Raw genomic sequence first — 28,000 nt, forward strand, 5'->3', positions numbered from 1 at the left:
GAAGAGGCAGTGCTCCAGAGAGCTCTGTGGGCTATGGGATGGAACTGCATGTTCCAATTAAATCCATGGTGCCAACAGCTCACACAGCTCTGAAACCAGGGCTGTTTACAGGACTAAAACAGAAAAAAATACCCAAAAAGGCTTATTGGAATTACAGTTTCAAACGTGATACCCTGGGATTTTTTTCTTTAGGGGGTTGACTTGGACCTGTCTTAGTTCATCTTGTGGCCTCTTCCTTTTGTCTCTGCTTGACTTGCACAACTGGGGTGGAAATAAGTGATGGTGGAAGCACAGAAACAGCTTAAACTGTGTTTTTTTCTGCCAGGTGGGGTGTTGGGACAGGGATATTTGATTACTACAGATAACTGAGTCTGGGCTGCATAACATGATCTTGGGTTTCCAATAGCTGAGAGGAAGGCAGTGGAAAAGCAGAATTGTTACCTAATATTTCACTTGATTTCTTTATGAAGGGTTTTCATAACCTGAAAATTATTTATTTGCTACATCAGAAACATCCTTCTCCAGAGTGAATGAAGACATGCACCAGAAAAATTACCTGATGGAAAGTGGATCTTTTCTTTGAGGGGGATTCTGTCTTTTGTCTCAGGAGCAGTGCAGAGAGAAACTTTGTATGTTCATCCCCTGGAAACTGGCATAAACAAAAGATCTGGTTGGGAGTCACGTTATCTATTTTGTTATCTTGGGTAAAAGTGAGCTGGATCTGCTGAGTTCTGGATCTGATTGCAGCTGTGGAGTGTTTCATGTAATGAGCCTCTTTAGGAGACTTTTGATCTGCAGCTGACAGATCTGAGACCCCACGCTGCTCCAAGGAAGCATGTGAGTGGTTTTTTATCTTTTTGAGGGAAGTGTCAAAGGGGCTGAGAGATCCCCCTGATGTTGTGAAGAGATCTACCTGGTGTTTGTACTAGGAAGGTCAAATTCAATCTTTACAAGGAGGAATCTTATTCCCCTTCTCCAGGAATTCATCATTCAGACCAGAAGAAGAATTTTGGGTTCTAAACCCAGCACCAAAAATGACACTTGCCACTGTACTTCTACTTCAGGCACAAACCAAACCAAACCAAGCCCAGATCTCTCGCTCTTCAGAGCCAACACCAGAAAATGAGTTGTAGATGAGATGTCTCACACCTTTCCCTGAAAAGTATAATGGGTATAGGCTTTCCTTATCCTTATCCTTACACTTTCCTTATCCTTTTGCTCTTGTGAACCACCAAAATGTTCCCCCTCTCACACAGGGAAAGATGATGCACAGAAGAAAGATGATTTAATGAGGGTCTAAGACAGCCTGCAGTGCTGGAACATGCTGCTGAGGCTGGCAAGCAAAGCTACCACTGCCCACACACCACCAGAACATTTTCTCTCTCCTCTTTCTGCCTTCCTCTGCTTCTCCTCCCCTGGTCCCTCCCTTTCCCCTTCCCATGGAACATCCCATATGCCATTCCATACAATCCATGGGTTCTGCTCTGCACCATCCCCAAATTCTCCTCCCTTGCTCTGATACCAGCAGGGCCATCATCACCCTTAAGCTTCATGACATTGCCAGGAGAGAGTTGCCTTCACCTTGGTGGGCTTGGATGAGCCAGAGGAGTGGGGACAGTTTGTGTTGGGGTTGTTGCCTCCTGCCTGATGAGCTGAGTGTGGTTTTTGAAAGTGAAACGTGTGTTGAGAAAAGGACAAGGAGAGATGTGCAAGGAGATAATTTATAGAAGATACCAGAGCACTTCCAGCCACCATAATAAACTTGGTCCTGGTAGGGAACTGGAAAAGGTGGAAGTCTGGGGAAAGCAGAAGTCAAGGTGAGACCTGTAACCCCTCAGACACATCTGAACACAGGGAACCACGAGCCTCCCCTGCCCTGCTATGTGGGGTTGGGTTTGGTTAGGCAAATAATGTCCCAAGGACACAGAGCTTGAATGGAGTGTTAGAAATCTGACTAGCTCTAGACAGATGCAGAAGAAAAAAGACTGTATCCAAAAAAAAAAAAAAAACAAAAAAAAAAAACAAACCAGCTGCCAGCAGGAGAGAGAAATTTGTGCACAAGTGCAAAACTGGATTATGGAGCTGGTGATGTTCTCTGGCCAGGTGAGCAAGGTTGAAATGTATAAAGGAGAGGAGGGTGTCTCACAAAATCAGGGGCATGCTACCCATGGAATGCATGAATGAGGCCAAGAAAAAAAGAGGGGGACCAAGCATAGAAAATTAATTCTGTACATCCAAAAACTGCTCTGAAGAAGAAAAGGTGGAAAGGCCATGAAGGACTGTCTGGAGAAGCCACCTACAGCAATCTATCTTGGAATATTTCATCAGGTACCTGTAGCTTGGAAGGACTTTTTCCTGAGCAGTACTCAGGGAGCTTCATGGGGAATTCATTTGTACAACAAATGTCTCCAGAACTTCTGCTCCTGTGTGCTGATCATTAGCCAAGATAGAATGGAAAGAAGTCTCAAACTGGAGATGCAAAGCCCTTGGCCCCTGGTGAGAAGGGGAAGGTAACCAGCACAGACATTTGGGTGCCTTCAGCACTGGCTGACGGAGGCTGGACACAGACCTGGGCACGAATGGACAATGAACATGGGATAAGCGTGGGTGGAGAGGAATGATGGTGATCTGTGGGGACAGGGAAGGGAATTGAGGAACCCTAAGAGTGGGTGGAAGGAAAGGGAACGAACCTGAGAGCACAAGGGGCTGCCCTGGCTCTGCTGTCTGTCGCACTCAGAAACCTTTCCAGCCCCAAAATCCCCTTCCCTCCTCAGGATCCCACCTCTGCCCCGAGACACACACACCCCAAGGGCCCGGCCATCCCCGCCCTTCCCCAGCTCCGTCCGGGCCATCCCCCGCGGCCCCCCGGCTCTCTGCAGCCCCCGCCCCGGCCCGCCCCGGTCCCGCCCCTCCCGCCGCAGCCGCCGCGGCTCCGGGCCTGGGCAGGCGGCGGCGGCGGGGGCGCCGCGCCGGGCGGGCGGCGGGGCCATGCTGGGCAAGGATTACATGCTGGCCATCGTCCTGGTCAACTGTGACGGTGAGCACGGAGGGCACGGCGGGCACGGGCACAGCCTGCGGGCTCGGGGGCGGGCTGCAGGAGCGGGGATGAGTTGTGGGGCTGGTGCCGGGCTGTGGGACTCGAGTTGGGTTGTGGGGGTCGGGTCGGGTTGCGGGGCGGGGGTCGGGCTGTGGGGCCGGGGTCGCGTTGCTGGGCCGGGCCCCGAGGGCGGGAGCGGCGGCCGCGCCCGGCGCTGTCCGCGGTGCTGATCGGGGCCCGCGGTGTCCGGCCCGGCCCGGCCCCGCCGCTCCCGCCCCGCCAAGGTCGCCGGGAGCCCACCCGCTTCGGGGGCACCTCATATCCACCTCGGTATCTCCCCAGCCCCGGAGCGCCCCCACCCTCCCCGTCCCGGAGCCCCGCCCGGCCCCACAGCCCGGCCGGTCGGAGCGCGCCGCCCCCGCGGCCCGGGCTCGCTCCGGCCGTGCTGCGCCACGGGCTCGAGTCGGTGCCCGCGCAGGGCTGGGGTGCGGGGCCGCGGCGATCGCACCCTCCGGCTGCAGCCCCCGGGGCACCCTCCTCTGCCCGGACCCCGGTGTGTGTCCCGGCCCCTCTCCCGGCCGAGGGCAGGGGGACACCGGGCTGGCGGCCGCGGGCCAAGCCTGAGCCTGGTGCCCCGCAGGGTTCCCGCCTGGCAGGCCCAGGCTGCCCCTGCTCTCTGTGCCCTGCCGGGGTTCCGCTGTCCCCCGGGAGCAGCGAGGCAGTTCCCTGCACTGGGGTCTGTCTCTGCTGCAGCCTCGCTGGCACCGTGCCACATTCCCTTGCCAGCCTCCTCTCCTGGCCCATGCAGCCAGAGGCCACTGCAGGACCCTTCTGCTGCTGGGCAAAGCTCTTGGCTCCTCAAGGCAACTGCGGGATCTTTCTCCCTACCCCGTATCTCACACACTCCCTCTCTGCACAGACAACCTCTGGAGCGACCAGAGCCTGGAGACAGACCCTGACCTTCCCCCGGGCTGGAGGAAAATCTGTGACTCTCTGGGTACCTATTACTGGCATGTGCCAACAGGCACGACACAGTGGCAGCACCCTGCACGCAGCACCGGCCCAGGAGGGCACACGGAGGCTGATGGAGATGACACTCTCCATGGAAGGGTAGGGAATGTGGGCAGGGGTGTGAGGGCTGCTGTTGGATTCCACCCCTGGCAGAATCCTGCTGAAGGACCCTCTGGGCATGACTGGTCCAGCCTCCCCTTGGAGCTCCCTGTCTGTGTGACCCTCAAGTCCTGCTCAGCCCATCTGGGGGTTGAGCCCTTTGAAAGGCTTCAGCAGGTCCCATCCTGGAGCTCATCCTAGCTGGACTCAACTACTCAGGATGCTCACAAGCTTGTTGCAGTCCTGGGAGGGAGGACTCCTACCTGGTGCCTCCTGATGCCTCTCTTGCAGCTCTCACCCCTTTCCTCTTCTCTCCAGGAATGCCAGGGCCCTGCAGCGAAGCACTCGGGGAAGGACCGGCCCATTCCCAGCCCCATGGCTTCGCTGTCCCGGAGGTAGGGCTGTCCTTGTGCTCTGCTGCCTTGTCTGTGAGCTGCCATTGATCCCTGAGCAGCGCTGGGCCCTGGTGCTCCCCCCAGAGCAGCCCCCCTTTGCTGAAACCAGCAGGACCACGCTGGGCACCCCCATGGGATGCTTCCCAGCTGGTGGCACGGGGGTCTGCTGGTTCCAGGGCATCCTGATGCTTCCCTGGGTGTCCCAGGAGCACATGGAGGGAGCTTCCCCTCACTGCCCTGTCCCTCTGCAGGCACTCCCTGTCCTGGCATGGAGATGACTTCCAGCACAGCGCAGAGCCCGGCTCCAAGGTACTGCACCCGCCAGCTTCACTGCTGCATCGTGGGCTGTGCTGGCAGAGGAGGAGGAGGGTGGCAGCTGGCAGGGACGTGGATGGGAGCCAGGGCAGGGTGACCACTGTGGCACAGTGAGGCGTGGGGACAGAGGTGGCTGTGCCAGGGGCACTGAAGCCCCTCGTGTCCCTGCTCAGTGCTTTGCTGTGCGCTCTCTGGGCTGGGTGGAGATCCCCGAGGAGGACCTGGCACCTGGCAAGAGCAGCATCGCTGTCAACAACTGCATCCAGCAGCTCTCCAACAGCAAGGGCCAGGGCTCTGCGGACAACCAGGGCGAGGTAAGAGCCTGGGATGGTGCTGCCAGACAGGGTCCCACCCCAAGGCTGCTGTTGCTGAGGCTGGACTGTGCTGGATGGGAGCAGGTAGTAGAGTCAACTCTCTACACAGGGCATCCATCCGATGGTCCCAGGTGTAGAGCAGGTGGGTGTGACAGGGCTGTTCCTTGGGAACACTGCCAGGGTGCCTGGGTGGGACCCCACACAAGGGAACGGTAACTGGGAAGGGCAGGGCTGACCCCACAGCTGGGGCAGAGCAGGCTGCTGGGGAAGGGGTTTGCCCACACAGGGGCTGGGTGCTGGGGATGCCCAGGCTGTCTGCCAGGCTGAGGGAACAACTGCCCCTCTGCAGGGCCAGGACCTAGTGATGATTCTGAAGAAGGACACCATGAGCCTGGTGGACCCCCTGGACCGCAGCCTCATCCATCGCCAGCCCATCCTCAACATCCGTGTCTGGGGTGTTGGCTGCGACAACGGCAGGTGCCAGGGGCCAGGGCACAGCTGGGGCCGGGGGGTGGCTCTGCCCACCTGGGGGAGGCACCTCAGCAGTGACCTGTCCCCTCTCCTCCCTCCCACTGCCACCACGGCTGCAGGGACAGGTAAGGGGGCACAGGGCTGGGGGGGTACAGGCAGGGGCTGCCTCTGTCGGGGTCTCACTGCCTTGCTCGTGGCCTTGCAGAGACTTCGCCTTCGTGGCCAGTGACAAGGACACCTGCGTCCTCAAGTGTCACGTCTTCCACTGCAATGTGCCTGCCAAGAGCATCGCCAAGGCTCTGCATGAGATGTGCTCCAAGGTGGGATGCAGGAACCCCGGAGGGTGTGAGCATGGCCGGGCACCTCGGGGGTGAGGGGAGGCTCCGGGATCCCCGTCTCTTGCAGATCGTGGCCGAGCGAGCTGTAGCGAGCAGCAGGCTGCCCCGCGCCGCCACGCTGGAGCCCATCTCCGCCGAGGACCTGCCGCTGCAAGGTACCGTCCCCTGCATTGCCGGCTGCTCCCCCTGCCCACAGTCCGCCCGTGAGCCAGAGCCCTCTGGCTTGTCCGGCTGTTTCCCCGGGGTCCTTGGGGATGCTGGGGACACAGCGGAGGACACACTCTCCCGTCCTGGCAGTGGATATCCTAGAAGCGGTGAGGCAGTCGATGCAGACCTACGAGGCGCTGTACATCGGCAGCCTGCCCGTGCCCAGGGCCATGGGTAAGCGCGCTGGGGATGCTCAGGAAGCCCCTCCGTGCCCCGGGGCAGCCGTGCCCTGGTGTTGGGCAGCTCCTGCCCGGCCCTCACCCGCAGCCGGGGCCGGTAGGATGGGGTGTCCCTCTCCCCAGGGATGGATGTGTTGAACGAGGCCATCGAGAAGCTGACGAGGCGCCCTGGGCGGGAGAACTGGACGCCCTCTCTCATCTACGTGTCGGACACGGCCATGAGGGTGCACCCGGCGCAGGTGGGGAGGGAGCAGGGGCCGCGGCCGGAGCGGGCACGGCGCTGTCCCCGGCAGAGCGGTCCTGGGGGGCGGCGGGGCTGTCCGGGCCAGGGCTGGATGGGCCCGCGGGGTCCCCGCAGGAGCCCGAGGAGGCGGCGCACATCTGGGAGTGCCAGGTGCGGTACGTGACCTTCCTGGGGGTGGGCCGGGACGCGCACACCTTCGCGCTCATCGTGGACACGGGGCGACGCTTCCAGTGCGCGGCCTTCTGGTGCGAGCCCGACGCCGGCACCATCTCGGAGGCGGTGCAGGCCGCCTGCATGGTGAGCACCGGCGGCACCGCGGCCGGGCACGCCCCGCCCTGGGAGGCCGGGCTGTACCCGGTGCCGAGCGCCCCGCGCTGCCTCTCGTGTCCCCGCAGGTGCAGTACCAGAAGTGCCTCGTGGCCGCCGCGCCGGGGGCGAAGGCGAAGAGCGCGGCCGGGCGGGGCCGGGCCGGGCCGGCGGCCGCGGGGGACGCTGCCCGCGGGGCGGCCAAGGCGGGGGGGGGCGGCGGCGGGGCGGGGGCCGGCGCCCGCAAGCGGGGACTCTTCTCCTTCCTGGAGGTGTTCCGCCTCCGCCGGGCCCTCCTGCACAGCCCGTAGCGGGCCGGGCTGGGGCCGGGGCCGGGGCCGGAGCCGCCAGGGAGGAGCTCCCGGCCCCAACCCCGACCCCGGCCCGGCCCCGGCCCCGAGCGCGGCCCCCGGCGGGGCGGGGACAGGCCCGGCCCCGCCCCTCCCGCCCCTCCCCGCCTCACGGGCCGGAAGGGGCGGGGCCGGGCGTGACGTGGCGGGATGGCGGAGTCCTACGTGAAGCCGGGTGAGGGGGCGCGGGGCGCGAGCGGCACTTCCGGTGCGGGGGGGCGTCCCGGTCCCGGGATACCGCGGGTCGGCCTGGGGGGGGTGCGGGGCCGCCACCGGGGATCGGCTCCGCCGGGCTCCGTGTGTGGGAGGACGCCGGGGCCGTTCCGGGTGCGGAGAGCGCCGGGAGGGACGTGCCGGAGGGTCCCGCCTGGCGCGGGGACTCCTCGGTCTCCTCCGGTCTCACGGCGCCCTTCGCTGCTGCAGGGAACCAGGAGCGCGGCTGGAACGACCCCCCCCAGTTCTCGTACGGGCTGCAGGCGCAGGCCGGGGGCTCCCGCCGGACGCCGCTCACCCGCCGGGTCCCCCCTCCGCCCGCGGGGGCACCCCCAGGTCAGCACCGCGGGGCCCCCCAGCCCCTCACCTTGCCCTGCCAGGCCTGGCCGAGCCCGCCGGGACCCGCGGCCCGGCTCCCGCAGCCGCGGTGCTGGGGGCGGCGGAGCCGGGGCTCGGGGCCGCCCTTGTGCGGGGCCCGGTGCCAGCCGCCTCCCAGCTGACGGGCTCGGCGCCTCTGCCCTGCAGGTGCCCCCCCGGGCCCGCCCAGCGCCCCCGCCGACCCCGCAGCGCCGCCGCCCCGGGCGCTGGGGCCGCCCCCGCAGGGCTCTGCCGGCGCTGCCCCGCGGGCTGAGGGTCGGCCCAGCGCGGCGGGCCCGGAGCAGGAGGAATGCAGCGTGTCCGCCGACACCGTCCTTGCCCCGCTGCGGGCAGCCCTGGACTCCTGCCGGGCCACGGTGCAGGTGAGGCCGCGGCCCCTCCCGCCGCCCTGAGCCGCGGTGCCGGCGGGACGGCAGCCGGGGCAGCCAGGCAGGGGCTGCCGCTTCCCAGGAGACCTGAGGGGGGAAGAGAGCCACGCCTGTCCCGGGGCTCCCCAGAGCTGGCGGGGGCACATCCCCTCGCTTCCAGCTCACCTCTCCTTCCAGAAACAAGTGTGCAATGACATCGGGCGCCGGCTGACAGTGCTGGAGGACGCATGGGCTCAGGGGAAGCTGTCGGCACCAGTGAGGAAGAGGATGAACCTCCTGGTGCAAGGTATGGAGTGAAGGGGGCTGCTGCCGCACCAGCAGCAGGCCCCGGGGCAGAGGCACCCGCGGGAGGGCGAATCCTGCGCCCCTGACGGGGCTGTCCCCCTGTCGTGGCAGAGCTTCAGCAGCAGCACTGGGACGCAGCTGATGAGATCCACCGCTCGCTTATGGTGGACCACGTGAACGAGGTGAGCCAGTGGATGGTGGGCGTCAAACGCCTCATCGCTGAGACACGGGACCTGCCCACCAGATGGACGGACAGCAGTGCTGACACCGAGCCCGGGACTGAGCCTGTGACTGAGCCCCCGACCGAGCCGGAGCAGGAGGAGCCCTGACGGCAGGGACAGGGCTGTGGACTGTGAGCGGGGCAGCCCCTACCCAGGGCCACCGGCAGGAACAGGCCCCTGCTGCTGGAGGGAGTCTGGGGACCCCCTCTGCCTCCCAATCCTCATCCAGGAAAAGGGGATTTTAATCATTGCGACATTTTAGTGGCGATTCATTATGTTTAATAAACAGCACCAACCTGCCCCCTCCCACAGTCTCCCTGAGGGTTCTGGCACTGACAGGTCCTGGGGCTCCCAGGGTCAGCAGGAGATGGGAGTGCTGGGTGAGGCCATGGCTGCTTCATCAGGCTTGGCCATGTCAAGGGAAGAATTCAGCATCTGGCTGGAGCAGGCAGTACTGTGTGTCCCTGCTGCACTGGCTGGCAAAGCATGCCCCTCATCTGGCCCAGCCCTGCTGCAGGAGGGGTCTGGGCCGGCTGCAGAGGCCGATGTGCCAACAGCCCCTGGCACGAGCAGGGTTTGTGCTGCAGCCATAGCCCTGGCTCCCTATCTGGGCACAGCTCAGAGTCTGGAACCCAAGAGACCTGGGTGACCTCAGGGAGGTCCAGGGACAGACACATGCCCAGTCAGGTGTTAACTGTGCTGTTCTCCCCATGTTCATGGGATGGCCTTACCACCTGCCTCCACCACAGCTGAGAACAGAGCCCCAGCCCCTCACCACCTGCAGGGCACCCTCCTGGTGCTGCTCACCTCCCCTCCCTGGGGGCGAGGACCCCGCTGAGCCCTGACAAAGACACACACCATGTTAGCACAGGGGTTTCACGGTGTTTATTGATCAAGCATGAGCTCCTAGGCAATTGCACCAGCCACTTGTGCTAGAGCCTGAGGTGTCACACGTCCATCCCCAGCATCAGAGAGGGCTGCAGCCAGCTGGTCACGGTGCCAGCACCTCCACGAGGCCCAGGAACAGGCCCAGCCATGGCCTGGAGACGAGGAGATGGAAACTCAGATGTCCATCTCAAACTGGTCTTGATCTGCAAGGGCACGGATGGATACAGGAGCAGGGTTAGGATGGGGCTGGCTCGGCAGACAAGGGCAGGCAAAGGGAGCAGGAGCTGGAACTGGGCCAGGCTGGGATCTCGCCTTGCCCCACGCCCCAGGCAGGCGGTCCATGGGCAGGGCCGTGGCCCTGGGCTGCTCACCTGGCATGGCCTCTTCGCTCTCATTCCGCTCCTTGAGCTCCTCCAGCTTGGCGAGGCTGGACTGGGCCAGGGATGTGACACCGGGGGTCTGGGGCAGGCAGCAGGGAGGGGTCCTGGCCGCGGGTGAATTCTTGCACTCCAGCAGGAACTTGCGGTCGCAGATGATGCGGGTACCTGCCAAAAGCAGGGGGCTGTCAGGCACTGCTGGCCCGGCCACCCCCGCCCTGAGCCCCTCAGCCCAGAGCAGGGGTGGGACCCAGTGCTTGGCCACGGCTCATGGACACATCTGGCTCTGGAGCCACCATGTCTGGCTTCCCACAAGGCAGCCTGTGACACCCATCCTGCTCAGCAGCTATTCCCCACATTATTCCTCCCCTTCAGGCTCCTGGAACTCTGCAGGATGCAGCACAAGGGGGTCCAGCCTCCCAAGGGCCACCCCATGGTGGCCAACACAGGTCACCCCTATGCTGCCTTGAGGGCAGGGCCAGTCCTGGGGCACACAGCGAGGCCCAGCCTGCTGGCCAGGCAGTAACAGCTGTGTGGCACCCTGTTCCAGGGTGGAGCAGCAAGGGCTGGGTACCCCACGGTGGGCACTCTGGGGACCTGCTCCCATTGTCTCAGCCAGCCACCTGCTGCTCCCTGCAGGAGGACACAGCTGGGTTCCATGGGGCATCTCCTCCCCCAGCCTGCTAGGTGTGCAGCGTCCACCTGGGGCACACACTGCCTCCTGCCCATGCTCCAACTGCCTGCCAGCAACACCTGAGATGGCACCAGCCTGCATGCCATGTCTGTGGCCCTGCTGTCCCCTGCCCATCCCTCCCTGCAGCCCAGCACCAGCTCCCTGCCAGGCTCTGGCAAAGGGTGCAGCCCAGGGTTCCAGGAGCCCAGAGCTGCTGCTGGAGGTGTCAGTAAGGCCAGAGCTCCTGCTGGGCACTGCAAACATCTCACACAGCCCACACCAGCTGCTGCCCGAGGTGCCAGCCTGGAGCTCCTGCTGGGCACTGCAAACATCTCACACAGCCCACACCTGCACAGCCCTGCAGCACTGGGCTGGGCTCTCAGCACAGAGCAGCTTAATTGAAGGCACAGAGCTAGTGCCCACATGGCCAAACATGGCCAACCCAAACATGGCCAGCTCAGGAATGAGGCACATGCTTCCCTGAGGACAGATGGCAAAGGAAAGACCTGCTCAGTGGCTGACCCAGGGGGTCAGAAGGGGGAAGGAGGACAGGTCTGGGGGAGCCCTGCCACCCAGGGCTGGTGAGCTCAAGTGGGCACAGACTCTGGCATTGTTACCCCCCATGCTCTCTCTGGATCCAGGCAGCCTGCCCTGAGGGACCAGCACTGCATTCACCAGCCCCCTGGCATTGCCACCAAAAGCACAAGGCCCTGCCTCTGCCTGTGCCCCCCTGTAACCACGGGGCAGTGACAGTCCAAACTTTGAGCAGGATCTTCCTACAAAACTTGGGGGTTCCATTTTCCATTTTAGTGGAGGCTGCTGGGGCCACTTGGGTCTGGTGCCCAGAGCAAGGAGCTCTGCAGGGAAGAACCCAGCAAGGGACCTGTGCAGCAAAGAGCTGCCTCTTTGGCAGGGCTGGGGTGGCCAAGGCTATTCCAGGGACAGCCCCATCCCCATCCCCATCCTGGGTCATGCCCCCTGGTGTCATGGAGCACACTGTGCCACCCACCCTGGAGCTGCAGCCCTCCAGGATGGGGCAGGAGGAGGTGGCACTGCTTGCTGCAGCCAAGGAACACAGAGAAGTGGGCACCCTGCCCCAGAGAGCACACACCTACTAACACAACATTGCTTGTTTCCAATACAGCTGCTGCTGGCACGTGTCCCCTGCCCATATCAGGGCATCAGACTGGGTGAACCTTAAGGCCACTTCCAACACAAACCTTTCTGTGACTCATTCTGTGTGTGTCTCCTTTGGGGTTGGCACTACCACTGGGGCAGCAGCAGTTCAATTTTTTTTTGCATTTCATCCTCAAACACCAAGAAAAATATCTGAATATACCATCCAGTAGCGCTTCTGAGGTTGATTTCTTCTGATATGTAGACACTGCTTGTGCACTTTGGGTTTTCAGTGCTTCTTTATGCTTTTATTGGGGAACTCTGCTGCTGCATATAAGGATTTGTCTGGATAAGGTGGAAGAAGGTGAAGTCTCCACCTGGTCTGAGACTGATCCATTGGATTAGACACTATGTGCACTGGAGTTTCCTGCTTAAGGAATGGATTCCATGTAGTTACTGCATTGCTTTGGAGTAAAAATAGAACTAAGCACAGTCCAAGTGCAGAAAGTAGAGAACTGGGTCAGGAGCTAACATTCATCTTAAGCAGCGTGCAAAAATCCTCTTCTTCCTCACAGCAAGGGCCTGAGGAGCTCTTAGCAGATTCACAGCATTACAAGAAGCTTACAACTGAACCTATTACATTTTCCTCAAATGGGAAGCACTTTTTTAAGATCTGCTTCTGGACAGGTGCACAACCCTGCATTCACCTGTCACTGTTGTCAGCCCTTCTTTGCAGCCCTGAGCAAAACCTCATCTCTCAGGTGACACCTGCCAGAAGTGCCAGAAGCAGCAGAACTAATCCAGAAAGAAAAGACCATAACACAGAAGCAGGTGCACACCAATAAAAGGCTCACAAGGGGCAGGGGCAAGGACTCTGCAGAGCCCTGTGGCTCCAAACCCTCCCAAACCTGTCTGCACCCACATGCTCAGGATGTGACCCTGGGGAGATCTGTCACCCAGCATGGCAGCAGCTGCTGGGGACAATAACATACAGCCCTTTCCAAAATTCTCACACACAACCTATAAATGCTGTTTGCCTTTTATTGAGTATTCAGGTAAATATTTCACATTAATACAGGCTACATAAAGTAGAGCCACTATACGACATGAAATTTACTCAGCTTTTCCTTGTAAGTCTGTAAACAATTATACAGGTATTTACCACCCTAAAAGGTCAAAATCATGTCATCAGCTAGTTCTCAGCTGCATACAAGGAGCATTCAGTAGTGTTTAGCCAAAAAGCACTAGTTTTGTCTGATTTTTAAGTTTGAAGTGGCTAAACTAACTGGAGAACAGAATCAGTTTGTATAGGTAAGTCAATTTGTTCTTATACAACGGGCAATCGAGATTCCATTGTTACAGCCCACAGAAAATTGCTTAATTAGGCACATGAAAAAAATCCCCAGGGTTCTTGAAGGTCATAAAGATTCCCAAACCAGGCTAAAAAAGGACAGACCCCCTTAAATCAGTTGACGTACTTGAGATGCATGTTTCCAATGTGAGGTGCCCAGGTGCCAGGCCAAATCTACAGCAAGAAATAAAAAGACAAATCTATTATAAAAACAAATAAAGGTTCCTTTAACAGTGTTTTACCACTGAGGGTGAGCATAAGGCTTCCCTCAAAATACAATCAGACTGTCCAAAGGCAGGAGCTCTTCAGCTCTGGCCAAGGTCTGACTGACAACCTGCAAGGTGCTGAGGATGGAAATAAACCCTCTCACTTGTACCAGTCCATTACCTGGCTGAGCAGTCTTGAAATGCTGCTTGTTTTCCCTGGAAGGTTTGGTATCAATAGCACCATGGATATTTTATGAACACATGCACACACACACACAGAGTAGGGGAAAGTCATGCAAACAACCTCAACCCTAGGTTCAAAGAACTGAAAAAAACCAAATGTGTCACCCAGCCAAAACTGGGTCTCACAGCACCACACAAAGCCCCAGGAAAGCACAGGTGGGAGAAGACAGCCACACTACCTGCTGAGCATCAGTACATTCTGTTGAGTTCTGGACAACTTTGATCATGGGATTCCAGGCAGGATCTGGAGTATGGAGCCCGTTAAAGAGGGGCCCTCCTGGGCCATCTGCCAGCTGAGGGTGCGAGGGTATCAGAGTGCCGCCGTACATGGAGATGGGCAGGCCCTGAGGGGACAAGAGAGCTCTGGTGAGGGACATGGGGAGGGTGGCTGTAGGAGCAGACAGAGCCAGGTCTCCTCCATAGGTAATGTTCCAGTACTGGCAGGAATCTCAGCACTGCCAGGGAACACTGGGGCAGAATGTGGAACACAGTGATTTCAGAGCTGGAGATTCCAGCCAGCTTAGCCATTTCTCTGAACTTACACCTAAGCAGAGGCTGCAGCACACACAGAGTTTTCAGGTACACCCACAAAGCCAGGCCAGCAGCTGAACACTGACCTCAGTGTTCCCTCCTCCCTGCAGCACAGGACAGCCACAGAGCACACAGGGCTGCACTGAGCTGACCAGACTGGGTTCATGATCTTCTCTAATTCCTAATGTCATCTAAAATAATTCTGCCTATTCAGAAAGAGCAAGTTACAGAGCAGCTTTTTGCAATTAGGAGAATTCTTTTCCTATGTATGAATGGCTCTGCTTCGCCATGCAGATGCCAAGACCACATGCTATGGCTCTTTCTGAAACATGCTGGGAGTCCTCTCCTCCTGCCACTTCCCTAAGGAAAGTGTGGGGCCTTGTGGCCATGATTTGTGCTGAAAGCATTAAGTAAACTTGTAATCACCCTCAGGAGCTGGGCAAGCTTTGTGAAACATTTCCAGGAGACTGAGCTTCTGAGAGATGAAACACGGAATAGTGATGAAATCCTTCAACTACTGACCAGAGAATATCTGCAACCTACGAACTCTGGCTTTGTTTGGACCTGCCTCCAGGCTTGGGCACCTTTTCTGGTCAGTTCTGGGATGAAAGAAGGTTCAGGACTGGGGTAACAAGCAATGGCAGCAGAGTCACACACACACAGGGTGAACAGGCAGAACAGGTGAACAATAAAGCCAGGCCCAGCCATTTCATAAATCCAACACTCTGTCACTTACTTTAGAAAAATCCACAAAACTATTTGGCATAGGTTGGTGGAAAATATTCGAGGGAGCCACTATTCCAGAATCATCTCTCTCCATTGGCTGATGCTGAGAAAACGTGCCTGGGTCTGACAGCTGCTGATGCATTGGATGACTTCCCATGACAGGCTGAGACCAACCCGACAAGCCTTCTGCAAAGAGATGAAAAATGGCTGATGAAATTCACTGCAGACACTCGAGCAGAATTCAGCAGCTGCACACACCTAAGGCCACCCAAAGGCACCCTGAAAACACACAGCCACAGAGGGATCTCAGCTATCCAGACAAGGGTGGAGAAGATGGGGACTACCACGAACTGTGAGTTCCACATGTCCACTGCAAAATGGCTAAAATCCAACAGAGCTCCCAACACTACCTGTAAGCACATACAAGCTTTTCTTAAAAACACACAGCAATGCTGAGACATGAGTTAACCAAAGTGTGGAGGGCTTCACTGAAGCATATAACAAATGCAGGACTCAAACGTTTGTATTGAAAGTTACCAATGGAAACACTCTACACTTCAAATGCTGCACCTCCTCCTTTCCACAAAATCCAACTACCAGGAAACTGAACGTAAACCTTCAGCTGTTTCAAAGTCATTCTTTGGGAACCAAGGCTGCCTGGAACAGAAGTTATCCCATACTGTTCAAGAGTCACGAGGAAATCAGTGCAAAAACCAGCACCCACAGCTCTGTGTCCCTGGGTGCATCAGCTGCACCTCAGCTGACAGTGTAAAATGTGAGGGGAAAACAAGAGAGAAACCTGGACAGAGAGAGCCAACAGTCAGGCCTGGAAACAGCCCCCTTAACAGATAGAAACTGTTTAGGGTAAACTCTGGATCATTCAGAGGACTCTGTATGAGGTCTCTGCATCATTTCAGGCTCACAAATGCCTTGATCCAGGCAGGTGAGAACCACCAGCACCACGAGGGCAAACCACAGCGTTTCCATCGACCTGTGCTCTCCCACCACTGCCAGCAGCTCTCCCTGAGGATGTTCCACAAGGGAGCACAGACTGTGGAGCTTTACTCCTCCTCTCCAACCCTCCTTCCAGACACATCCCTCAGGGCCCTGCAGTGTGTGAGCAGCACTCACCGGACACGCTGTTGACGCCGAAGGACCAGATGCCGCTGTGGCCCACGGGCGCGGTGAAGTTGGTGCCCAGGGGCGTGGGGGTGACGGAGCCGCCCTGGCGGATCCTGGCCAACCTCTCGGTCCCGATGGGGGGTGGCACCTTCCTGTCAGGGTTGGTGTTACCCGATTTTGGCTGGCCCAAGTTAGCAGGGGCAGAAGCAGCTGAGAGGGGTGAAGATGATCCTGAGGAAACTGATGGGATAGGAGATTCACCTGCTGAAGAGAGTATTTCTCTTGCTTAATGACACACAAAGTAGCAAGCGTAAGTCTCATCCCACTTATTTCCCCAATATTATCTCCAAGTAAATGATAAAATGTTTTAAAGGCTTTTTTTGGCAAGTATTCAAGTTTTCAAAGAAATTATTTGAACTCTAAAATCCACATTATAACACAAATGCTTTCAGCCATCAGAATCATGATATTCTCATGACATAGCAGTGTATCTAAATTAATTACAAGAAAGAATAAGAAACATGGAAGAGTTTCAGGAAGAGGTGAAAACATCAGCCAAAAAACCATAAATATCTAAGCAGCCTGGTTTTGGTATCCACCACTTGCAGCAGAAGAGAAATCAGACAGCTTCCCAAAGCCACAGGTGTGACCCAAGAGCATAAAGTCCTGCCAAGTTCAGAAGCGTCACTGACTCTCCTTGGGAAATCCAACTTCCTTTGAGCACTCATTTAAACATTTTGGTTCTTAAACTCAGAGTGGCAATGAAGTTGCATGCAGTGACATGAAAAACATCTTCAGCTAAGGTTCTGAATCAAAGACCCATATTTTCTGTAAAGCTACTTCCATGTTCTTTCCATTAGGAGGGAAACCCACTGTTACCTTGGATGATGCTTAGAGATTTTGGAACATTTTAAGTATAATTACAGATCCCAATTAAAAAAAAAAAAAAAAAGAAAAAAGGCAAGTATAACTTCAAACCATGGCAAACATGACATTTTCAACTAATATTGCACTCATACTACTTAGAGGGGCATCTTTAGCTTGGTGTAATCACCTCCACTCAGCTTCATTGCTCTCTCCTCTCAAGAGCCTACAATAACTCATTTTTCTGCCCAAATACACCTTTAGTAATGCTACCAGAACTAGTGGCATGGGAAAAACCCCAAAAAATATCACAGCTTGGGATCTGCACACCATCCTCACAGCTGCTAAAAGCAATTGGAAAGCATTTTGTGCATTACTGGGTAAGTTCCCCTCAAGTTAGAAATCTACTAAAGACAATAGCTATGAATTTATAGTTAACTAAGACAGACCCATGAAGTTCCTACATGAATTTGTTGCGCTTGTCCAAGGATGTGGTGAAAAATGCTGTCTGTTAAAGCTGGGAGTCCCAACAGGCGCTGGCCCTTGAAGGTAAACCCGTGCTCCTTGTATGTTTGCTGAAAAGCCTGTCAAAGGACCTGAAGAAGAAGTTGTAGAGCTGTTGGATGGATCTAGAGAGGGTAAGCCTGAAATAAACATAAATTTGATTAAATATCTCTCTTTGGGAACCTGCTTCAAAGCACCAGAGAAAGCTAGTGCTCCAAATATAATTAAAGCATCTCATCACCGTTGGGGGCATCTGCACATGGTAAGGTGCATGATTCTCCCTTAGAAACCATTTCTGGAGGCTCTCTGGTTTGGCCTCAAGTTTTAACAAAAACAGCCATCCCTTTGGTCACTGAAAGAAAATGATCTTAGCAGGGAGGGCAAAGCAGGAAAGCTGGGAGTGGCCACGATCTTTGCTTACAAAAAGCCACCCAAATGCAACAGGGATCCAGGGCTCTGTGAAAGTCCCACGGGAATCCAGCACCAGGGAAGCAGTTCTGTGCAGGATGGGCTTTGCCATCCCAGAGGCACCTTCAGGTAGAGATCAGTCATGCTGTGGCCACAGAGACAGGGCTGGCGTGGCACAGCACCACAGGGGAGGGGGCTGCTTCCTCCAGGGACATGTGAGAGGAAGAGACACCTGGAGAAAGAGCTCAAAGTCCCACAAAAATTACTAGCAAGGGTGAATTACAGTTTTTTTATAAGCCAAAGCTTTTAAGTACTTTTCCAAAATGCTGTAAAAGCTCTTATCACACGTTATTACCTGAAAGCAGAAATGGGCATGGCCATATGTTCACCTGAGTTTAGGGTTTAGTTTCAAGGGCCTATTAAACAAGATTAGTTTCAAAACCATTTAAACATTTCAAAATGACCACAACCAGGACCAGCCTATGTTGCTGCAGAGTGAGGTTGAAGGTTATGTCTACACACACCCCACCACAAACAGCAGTGCTGCCAGGCAGTACCTTAGGTCAGAAACTAGAGGGGCACCTTTCAGTGCCTGGACAGTTCCTGAAAGCCAGGTCTTTTCCCCCAGTATTATCAACCCAGGCAACCTGATTTACTCCTTCCAGAAGTGCCAGATCCAACCTGCTCACATGGACAGAAACGATTTGTTGGAGTTAAAGGAGGTATTTTTCTCACTAGCCCAAAGGTTAAATTGAGAAGTCTCCCTTACAGCCAAGGAGAAACACATCCCCCTGCTGCTGGAACATGAGGGACCCCCAGCATGGGAGGACAGCACAAATTCCATGCTCTGAGGAGGATGCCAGTGCCTGTGGCTGCAGTGTGGCTGAGCTGAGTCTGTCAGGAGTTGCAGCCTGGCTCCAGCACAGAGCTCAGGCCTGAGTTGACAGCAGCACTTGCAGCTCAGGCCCTCCCTGGGCAGCTGTGGAGCCACTGACTGCACACTCTGGGCACCCCTCTGTCCACAAACCTGGCAGCCAAAAGCCCCCCTGGGCACTGATTCCATCACACACCAAACCACAGACTGCCAGCTGGCTGGGAAACCACACAGGATCTGCCCCAGACAAAGGGGTAACAGAGCTACTGCCACCCTGGGTGCTGCTGGGTTCCCAGACAGAGAACAAGGCAGGGATTGGGACAAAAGCAGCTCTCCTGCAGGAGAGGGATGCCCTGCTGCCTTCTGATGGCTCAGGAGGCTGATGGGTACACAGATTTTGGGTACACAGCCTGTGAAGTGCAATGACTGCACAGACAAGACTTCAGCACTGCTGGGTATGCTCCATGGGCTGAAGGGAGGGTGACAGCTAGAGATGCACAAATCCAGGAGTCAGGTCACAAAGAAGTCTTTTAAACTTTATCTTGTCTTTCATAAAAGTGGATGAAAAACTTTGCTTGATATTAAAAATGGTTATTCTGAACAGTAACTTACCAAATCCTGACTGCAATAATGAGCTTCCTATTTGTATACTTACCAAAAAAATCAGGTTTTCTAATACTAAAATCTTCTGCAATACCATATTCTACACTTACCTGGGCTATGAACTCAAACTCCTCATTGTGCTCTGAATGCATAACTGAGATTTTGAGAGGAGTGTATTGATCTCACACAAACTCTGCTCAAAATTCAGTTTATCAAAGACCTCAGGTAGATGTTGGTTACTACAACATCACCTGCACATTTAGAGAAAGGGCCACAACACTTGGTCACTCTGTGTGAAACAGAGTCCAACCATTTCATGCAGCTCCATACTCATGTGCTGCTTCCTAAACTGGCATATTTCAAGTTTGTGACCCCTTTTAAGAAGCAAGGTCTCAAACTCCTTAACATGCACAGGACAGAAGTAACAAGCAGATTAGTTTTGGTCTTCTCCACAGCCTCCTCTCATGGCAGGGCTAAGCCTGACCTCAACTGCAAACTGACAGGACAAGAGACCTAAAAATGTGAGACAAATAGGCCATTTCCAGAATGGATCCACAGCAGTGAGATCTGCAGAGATATCTGTGCCTCAAAGGAACTCGTGAATCAGAGAAAACTCGAGCTGCAGCTGAGCTCACCCATGAACAGGAAAAGCAGACTACCTGAACTCCACCCTGAGGTGAGAACTTGTTAAGAAAAAGCTGGTTTAGATTTATTAAACTATATTAAATCTTCACAAAATCATTTAAGAGATGATCCCTTAGAAATGCTGATTTGTGGAAAAACTTGCCATAGGCCAACTGCGTAAGAGAGGCACAAAATGCAAACCTCTGCTCCCTCAGGTGTCCCTCCCCCATCTGAGACCAAGGATGGGTGTCCACCTGCTCCAAGGCTGCTCCCAACCCCTCTGACCACCCAGAAGTGCCAGGCCCTGGCTGCTCCCTGTCCTCTGTGCTGCTGCTGGGCAGAGCAGGAGCAGTGACCAGCCCTTGTCCCCCTTCTCTAAAGCTCCTGAACCCTGTCACCAAGCCCTGTGCAAACAGCTGGGAGTCCCCAGCTCTGCCAACCCTGGGGGCTGAGCCAAGGGCAAGGTCCATTCCCCTGGGACAAGCTGGAGCATGAGGTGGGCAGGGCACACTTAGCTCTGAGGGAAGGCAACAGAGAAGTCTCATCACTCCTTTCCTCTCTATCACACCTTCCAAACATTCTCAAGCTCCCTTAACCCCCTGCTCCTGGGACATCTAGATTCTGAAACAAAGGTGATCAAAAGCAGCATGAAGTAAAATGACATTGAATGAATCAACTAAGGACCTGACTAATACCTCATGCCCAACACAATTTTAGCAGCACACTCCCTATTGGCAGTTTTTCTTCACTTTGCAATATCCTAATTAAATCCTAACTCAGGAAAAGTGTGTTCTGTCCAAATATTTTTGAGCTCCAGTTGAGAACTTCACACATATCTCTCCCAAAGTCAACTGTGTGAGTTTTCCTTGGCTATCTACCCAACCTTTCTAATGGCAAAACAGATTTACACTGTTTTTCAAATACTTACAGTCACTTAAGGATATATAAAGTATAAAAGGATATATAAAGTAGAAATACAAGAGATTTTCTCCCATTACAACAGATGATCTTAACATAAGGGAACAGTAAAATACTTTGTGGCTGTGGGAAGTCCCTGTCACCCATGTTTGCACATGCAGGATGCCATCGTCAGGGAAATCAGCAGATCCCATTTGCCATAAGTTTCCTTTCCCAGGAATAATTTCAGCAACAGCCAACCCCAGTTCAGAGCACTGCAGAGGAAAAGCTGAGCCACTGCCAAGTGGTCCTGGAGCCTGCTGGGGGTCTGGCAGCTCTTTCTTAACAGTCTCTGATGAACAAGGTCCAGTTACTTCATCTGACACATCTAATTCTGCTTACTGCACTAAGGCTGGATGTGGCACAGAGTTCTAGGTGTACCCTTGCAGTGCAGAGCAATACAGCCCAAATTTAACAACTGAGAAAACTACAGTCACAGCAAACACCCCAGGTTTGTGGTTAAAGCCAGTAAGAGAGAAGTATTCTGGTTGCACAAGTCCTGCACATCTGTCAAGCAACTGAGAGGAAAGGGAATGCTGAAGATCTTCTTTCCTTACCATCACATCTTCCAAATGCTCCCTGCTCCTTTCATGTGAAAGTCAAACTACTTGACTTGTCCCAGCTAAAGTCCTGAAACTTTAGCCCAAACACCCAACACACTCTGTGTGGGCAAGGATGACTTCAGATACCCAGCTCCAGGGCACCCCTCAGCCACCATGGCAAACACAAAGGGTTGGCACAGAAGGGATCTCTTGAGGGTCCCTTCCAAACTAATGGGTGCAGTTGGCTGTCTGCAACATAGTTTGAACACTGAGAAGACAAAAATCCAGCAGGCAGAGCATAGCAAGGGCAGGGAGCTCAATGTCAGTGTTCATAACCCATTTCAAACAAATCCAGATGTGCTGGTACTGCTATACTGAACCTCTGAATAAAACACCCCACACAGTAGCACACCAATAAGCTCCACAAAGTAAGCTTATTAAAATCCCAGAGCCATATCAAGGACCAAAAGGCATAGAGAGTTTCCCCTCACTGAGCCAAGCTGGAGTCTCACATACAATATGGAGCACCTGCATGCAGTCACTGCTGCAGCTGGAACCTGCAGGAGTCCTCAGCTTTGGTGTCACCCACACTGTGCTCCATTCCAACCCAAAACCTGAAATTGATGCTACACCACAAGCAGGTGGGAGCATTGCTGTCTCATGCAGAGGACAAGCAATGCAACATCTGCAATCTTCCCAACTCCTAACAGCCTAGAAAAGCTGAAGAAAAAAAAATCATCAGCATTTTAAAGAGCACTTGGAAAAAACAGGCTATCCTCATTGCATGAGCATTCTCCAGCTGCCATTTGTAGACTATTTCTCCATCAGTATGATGATCAAAGTGCAATGGCTGAAGAAACGATTTTGTCCAGAACATGATGTTAATGACTTACCTACAGGACTAGTTGAAACCCGCTGGGAAGGCGGCCTGAAACCAGGAGCCTTGGAGTTGTCGGGATGAACGTTTTCCACATGTCCTAGCATAGAGTTATTCAGAAAGGTAGACTGAACAGTGAAAGATGGGTCAGCTGCTGCTCGGGTAGAGAGTGGACAGTCTCCCCATGCTTGGTTAGCTGGCACCTGGTTGCTATCAAAAAGACTACTAAAGTGATTGAAGAGCGTTGCTGGCCCAAAGGCAGGAGGCAATGATTTGTTTGCTGGGTTAATGTGCATCTGAGAACCGTTCATAACGTTCATGGCTGACGAAAGCTGCACTGCAGCAGGTGGACCTTGAGAAGGTGTTAAAGGAACTTGATTCGTAACAAAAATAGACTGAGGATCTTGATGGAGGTTTGCATTTGGTACCACTGAATAGAAAGAACCTCTGGACTGCATCCTGTGAGTAACTCGAGGTGCTGGTACAGCTACTTGAGGTAAGTTACTGTTGTCCTGATTATCTGCAACAACTGACCTGGGCGACGCTAAGCTTAAAGGAGCAGTTTCTGAGCTGGATGAAAAAGGCATCGACATGGAAGGGCTGATCTCGGCCATGCTGGTTGGCAGAGCCTCCTCCTGCGCGCTGCTGGGCGGCGCGGGGCTGCCGGCCGGGCGCATGTCGGTGCCCGCGGAGCTGCTGCTGGCTGACACGCTGCAACTGCTGGAGACCGAAACCGGTGGGCACGCGCTCGTGGGAGGCTGCTCGGGGGTGGGCACCTTCTCCTTGGGTGCCGAGACAGCCGAGAAGGAGTCTGCCTTCAGGGCAGAATGCTGCGCTGGCGGAGCAGTAGATGGCAGAAACGCCGTGGGCACTTGCCCGTTGTTTGTGGGGGCAGAGGAAGCAGAGGGCAGAGTGCTACAGGTGCTCGTCACAGTTGAGATGGCCGTTGCTGCAGCGCTCGTCTTGGGGACGCAGGCAAAGAGCTGCTTCCTGACCGAGGAGGGAGTCCTGTTACTGGTCACACACAGAGGCTGCGTGGAAGCAGCTGCAGACGAGGCGGTAACGGGACAAGTGGACGTGGCTAACCCAGGAGACTCCGTCTGCAGAACGTTTCCATTCTGAGTACCCACACGACTCGAGCTGTTATGCTTTGGAGAGCTGTTCGTGCTGCCAGGGTTAACTGGTCTCACTGGGAATGGTCCCCAAGTGTTCGGTGAAGGTGAAAAGGTTCCTCCAAACTGGGCCATAGGTAAGCGAGGGTGCCGGATCTGTTGCATAGTTTGGGCAGCCAGCAAGGCAAAATGAGGGTGAGAATAAGCGAGAGGAAGAGACACCGGAAAAGACGAGCGCACGTTGGCTGGGACATTCTTGTTTAGTTTGTTGGGAGGCTGGAAAGTTGAGAGTGTTGATGACTGCGACGTGACCAGGGGCGGCGCTCCCAGAGGAAAGGAGTTCTTGTTGGAAGCAGTCGCAGTGCTGACTCCAGATGAAAAGTTTGCATGGATTGATTTGCTACTCGAAGCAGGGGTTCTTATATGAGTTTTAGGAATCAAGTCTTCCAGTTCCTTGGCAGGATCTTGAATAAGGGCATTGATGAGTTGCACTGCGTATCGCGTGGACTCTGTACCACCCCTAGATAAAACACAAACAGATTTATCTCCTGCAAAAGGAAAGCCCACTTTGTGCAACGTTCTGTAGCTTCAACCTTATTCTGATCCGTAACTCTATTGTAAATTTACTGCAGTAAATTATTTCTTTACTTCTGTGTATCTTAAGGATTATCTTTGAAGTTGACTGGCAGCATATCCTGGCAGCAGGAATGTACGTGCTATTGTAGAAGAAAGAAGCTAAATAGATCCTGCCTTAGAAATCAAACAAGCTTTTCAATAAATGACACTGTGGAGTAACTCAAGACTTTCATTTTGAGATACTGTACCTTATAGTGATCATTCTCTCTCCATTCTTATCTTTTTGCTTATCCACATCAATGTGGGCACCAGTGACATCTTGAATTGCTGTGATGTTGCACCCACCTCTTCCCATTATTCTAGACACGACAGAAGCTGGGACTGATAATTTCTTTGACCTATATCACAAAGATCAGAAATCTGTGAAATGCATTCAAACTTCAAAGACAGACAAAACCCCTCTGACAGTGGCTGAAGTAATATTCTTAAGGGCAGTAAGTGGTTTTCTGCTGATCCTTTCTTCACCCTTTGGAGCCTCTCTCAAAGTCCCACACTCAAATTACTCATCATCCTCAGTACCTGACAAGGATTCTCCAGTAGCATTTATTCCATCACTGTTGTAACACAGATATATGAGCCTCACACTACTTCAGAATCCTTTCTGGATTTTATCTTATCTTGGGTACCTCTCCAAAGTGAGACAAATCCTCAGCTTATCAACCTGAATCTAGACAAGCAGTACTGTTTCAAATATAAAAGCCCATGGCTTGGCTATTTGGACTGTTTATAGCAAGGAGAAGATGGCTTTCCAGTGATCAGATTTGTGGTACCACCTGCATCCACAACCTTTCAGTATCCACCTCTTTCACACCTCAAGATCTGGAAGTGCAGTGTCACCAATAAGCAATGGTGGGTGAAAACAGGTGAAGGTGTGTGCAGTGCTGTGATTTAGGGAGCTGCTGGAAGCCCCTGTGATGGCAGCATGGACTGTCAGGCCACAATGTTGCCACCAATGTCAGTTCAAGGTTTTCCTGATTCACATGGTACTGGTGGGTCAGAGCAAGCACACAGTTTATGGAAGTGTCTGAACACAAGCTCTGCACGCACACAGATCTCAGCTGAGATCTCTGGGCCACCACTGCCCCCAAATTTTAAGATGTGTTGGACCTCTTGCACCCATAAGCTGCTTTCAGGCTTGCTATTGATGTGCACTGGCTCAATGCTGCACAATCAGAGGGGATTCAAAGGGGTTTCAGAAATCACAGCACTCACAGGTCCCAGCCACCCTGTGGAAAGGCTGCCAGCTTCACCTAGCTATTCCAGGCTTGGAAACTTGGAAGTAACTTGATTCTCAGGGAATTGTTTGTCACTTAACAGGACTTAGAAGAAACCTGTTTAATTGTCAACATCTAAACACACGGAAATGTTCTAAAGCAACACCTCATGTTTTCAAGGTGTTTTTTCTTTCCCCCATTCCTGCCAGGACAGCACATTACAACCCTGCCCATCCCCAGAACCCCCAGTGCATGCACCAGCTCTATCCCAAGGCTGTTTCAATGCTTTGGGTTTTCTTCCCTACCTCCACTTCCAAGGCTCCCTTCTCAAGACAGACATCACAGCTACTCCTTCCCCAAACCAGAGCTCCATGCTCACCTAAGTTTGAAGATCACCTGCATTGCTCACAGGGCTCCTGACTGCCCCTTGGTCTGCTTCCACCCCAGCCCACTGGGGACCTCTGACAGCCACTCAAGGAGGCATTTCTCTTCCAGGAGAGCCCACACCAGTGTCCAGTCCCTCCCACCCATCACCCACAGCTGTTTCCCTCCCTCCCGAGGCTGAGAAGTTTTCACTTCTCTAAGTGTCCCCAAAGTACCTTTTTGCTCCGGAGCAGCAGCGCCCTCCTCTCTGCAGCTGGAATTGCTCAATTGGTGTTGGCTGCAGAGTGTTGCTGGGGGGAGGGTCTTTCAAAACTCTGCCCACTTGCCTGTCAGGGGCACAAGGGATGTTTGCATTGGTTACTTGGATACACATCCCTTCTAGCTGGGTGTCACTCACAGGGAGAGGGAAGAAGAATTCTTGTTGAGGCGAGGAGAGGCTTTAGCAGAAGGAGCTCCTGGGCACTGCACCCACACATCCACAGTCAGCAACAATGCTCTTTGGCAGGACATGCTTCCATCAGTCAGGGCACAGCAAACACCAGTGCAGAACCCTGAGTGGGATGTTCTTTAGGGCATTACTCAGGAAAGAGAGGGCAGGTTCTGGATGCATGTCTACAACACTGCCAAGGCCAACACACGAGCAGGCAACACCCATGTGAACACTTGGGCTGAGCCAAGGAGACTCAAGAGCCCCAGGAGAGCAGGAGCAGCCCCAGGTCAGAGGGGTCAGGGCTGTCTGAGGGGTTCCTGCCTGCACCACTCCCCAGGTGGGGACCAGGCTGCCACCACACACCCAGCAAGGCCACGTCACTGTGGACAGCCCCATTAGGGACACCATAAAAAGGCAGAGACCAAACCAACTCCAAGAGGTCAAACATAAATTTTCATATTAAACTGCCTTTTTAACCTTTATTAAGAACACTCTGTGGCTTCCACTAATCCAAATGCACCAAGCCCTCTATACAATTACATTCTTTGCAAATAGCCCAAAATGAGCACATCTACTCATTGCCACTGCAGAACACAAAAGCAGGAGGGTTTCCTATGTGCACCCAAAGCATCTAACATTGCTATGTTTGTGCTGTATTCCTTTTTGATAAAAAGAACAAAAAAACCTCAAAGCCAGATGATCATTCTAGTTCCAAGCAGCAGATAAAATAGAGATACTGGGGTGTTAATGGCCATACAGTAAAACCCAGTACATTTTCAAAAGAAAAGATTGCTTTACAGTAAAACTTTAAATCTCACTGCACTCACTGTCAGGTAACACAATTTCCCTCTGAATTAGTGATCAAGGTCACTGCCCGAAGTACAATGAATTTTGGCCTTGAAGGGATCATTTGCCTCTCCTCTACTCACATCCATTCTGCCTTTAGTTCATGGGCAATCATCTGCTGTAGGGCTTCTCACTGCCCTCTGTTCCCTTCCCCTTTTATCTTGTCTCCACATCCTTTACTCCACTAAAGTCACAGGTTGTCCTTATTTTCTGATGCCAAAGAAAATGCTTATGTCACATTCACATTAAGTTAGTGAGGAGCTACTACAAATTAGGGCTGCAGTTGGTTTTCCCAGCACTGCAAGGGCAATCAGGACAGATTTTCCTGTAAGTTAATTCTTCAGTTATATAATCTTGCAGGACATTCTGTATTTGAGAATAATTTACAACCTAAAAAGCTCACAGACAGTTTTAAAACATAGTATTAAAGTCTTTACCTTCTAACCACTTCTTTCCAGCCTTCTTCTCTTTTCTGGCCTCTTTTTGGACTGGTCAGATTCAGCTTTACATTTGGAGAGCTCAGAGGCAGGGAAACAGACTTATAAGTAGTAGACAAAGAATTCGAATGACCTTCACCATCAAGTCTGGGAACAGAAATTCAGAATAAATTACAAATTACAGAATAAAATGACAGCATACAGTTTACATTCCTGCAGCTTAAAACTAGTAGCATGAACTGTTTCCAGAAGAATCACCTCTAACAAGAGTCAGAAGGATGCATTTAGCTTGTCCTGCTGCAGTGAACTGCACAGGCCCTTGCAGCAACCTTGAATGAAAGGTCCAAGGCAGAAACAATTTATGTTCAAAGAACAGAATAGAGACAAATTCCAATTTTTTAACACTCCTAATGGGGGCCCAAAACACACACCCTCTAACCACAAGGGTTGATGAACCCACTCAGTCTGCATCTAACCTGAATCTGGGGAAAAATAGGAAAAACAAAAATATCCTCTCTTCCCACTCCCAGACAAGTGTCCTAATCAGTCTGACAACAGCCCTGTCTCACTGCCCTTCTTGATATCACAATGTCTATGTTCTTACTGAAGCTGGCCTCTCTGTCAGCCCAGTGTCCTGCAGATCAACCTCCCTTAGTGCAGAAAATGGAAAGAGAAAACAAAACTGTGGGGGATCAGACTTGTATTACTTAGATGTAAAACCAAG

The 28,000-nt window shown here is 53.8% G+C and overlaps 3 protein-coding genes across 9 annotated transcripts in view; 2 read left to right on the forward strand and 1 right to left on the reverse strand.

Annotated features, from left to right (window-relative positions):
* The first annotated feature begins 2,944 nt into the window (after positions 1-2,944).
* On the forward strand, positions 2,945-7,280 carry APBB3 (amyloid beta precursor protein binding family B member 3). The gene is made up of 12 exons (XM_063168522.1): positions 2,945-3,037; positions 3,957-4,147; positions 4,466-4,542; positions 4,794-4,851; positions 5,031-5,171; positions 5,521-5,648; positions 5,848-5,962; positions 6,048-6,135; positions 6,278-6,361; positions 6,490-6,605; positions 6,725-6,907; positions 7,006-7,280. The coding sequence occupies exons 1-12, from the start codon at positions 2,989-2,991 to the stop codon at positions 7,225-7,227; spliced, it is 1,452 nt and encodes a 483-aa protein (XP_063024592.1). The 5' UTR covers positions 2,945-2,988; the 3' UTR covers positions 7,228-7,280.
* An 87-nt stretch (positions 7,281-7,367) lies between these two features.
* Positions 7,368-9,037, forward strand: SRA1 (steroid receptor RNA activator 1). The gene is made up of 5 exons (XM_063168532.1): positions 7,368-7,441; positions 7,690-7,815; positions 8,005-8,219; positions 8,403-8,511; positions 8,622-9,037. Exons 1-5 carry the CDS (start codon positions 7,417-7,419, stop codon positions 8,837-8,839), a joined length of 693 nt encoding a protein of 230 aa, XP_063024602.1. The 5' UTR covers positions 7,368-7,416; the 3' UTR covers positions 8,840-9,037.
* Positions 9,038-9,601: 564 nt separating this feature from the next.
* Positions 9,602-28,000, reverse strand: part of ANKHD1 (ankyrin repeat and KH domain containing 1) — a 102,091-nt gene continuing 83,692 nt past the window's right edge. For 2 of the 7 annotated variants that reach the window (XM_063168530.1, XM_063168523.1), the window contains 10 exons: positions 27,277-27,423; positions 25,779-25,889; positions 24,154-24,303; positions 22,234-23,849; positions 17,293-17,472; positions 15,974-16,228; positions 14,853-15,028; positions 13,765-13,929; positions 9,991-10,164; positions 9,602-9,822 (listed from right to left, as the gene is read on the reverse strand). In XM_063168530.1, coding sequence (XP_063024600.1) covers positions 9,679-9,822; positions 9,991-10,164; positions 13,765-13,929; positions 14,853-15,028; positions 15,974-16,228; positions 17,293-17,472; positions 22,234-23,849; positions 24,154-24,303; positions 25,779-25,889; positions 27,277-27,423 — 3,118 coding nt within the window. In that variant the 3' untranslated portion in view covers positions 9,602-9,678. Of the gene's footprint in view, positions 9,823-9,990; positions 10,165-12,812; positions 13,311-13,764; positions 13,930-14,852; positions 15,029-15,973; positions 16,229-17,292; positions 17,473-22,233; positions 23,850-24,153; positions 24,304-25,778; positions 25,890-27,276; positions 27,424-28,000 lie in introns of those variants that run through there. The other 5 variants (XM_063168526.1, XM_063168525.1, XM_063168528.1 and 2 more) reach the window with 5 other exon arrangements.

The sequence above is a fragment of the Melospiza melodia genome, chromosome 14, assembly GCF_035770615.1.
Source record: "Melospiza melodia melodia isolate bMelMel2 chromosome 14, bMelMel2.pri, whole genome shotgun sequence".
Taxonomy (NCBI): Eukaryota; Metazoa; Chordata; class Aves; order Passeriformes; family Passerellidae; genus Melospiza; species Melospiza melodia.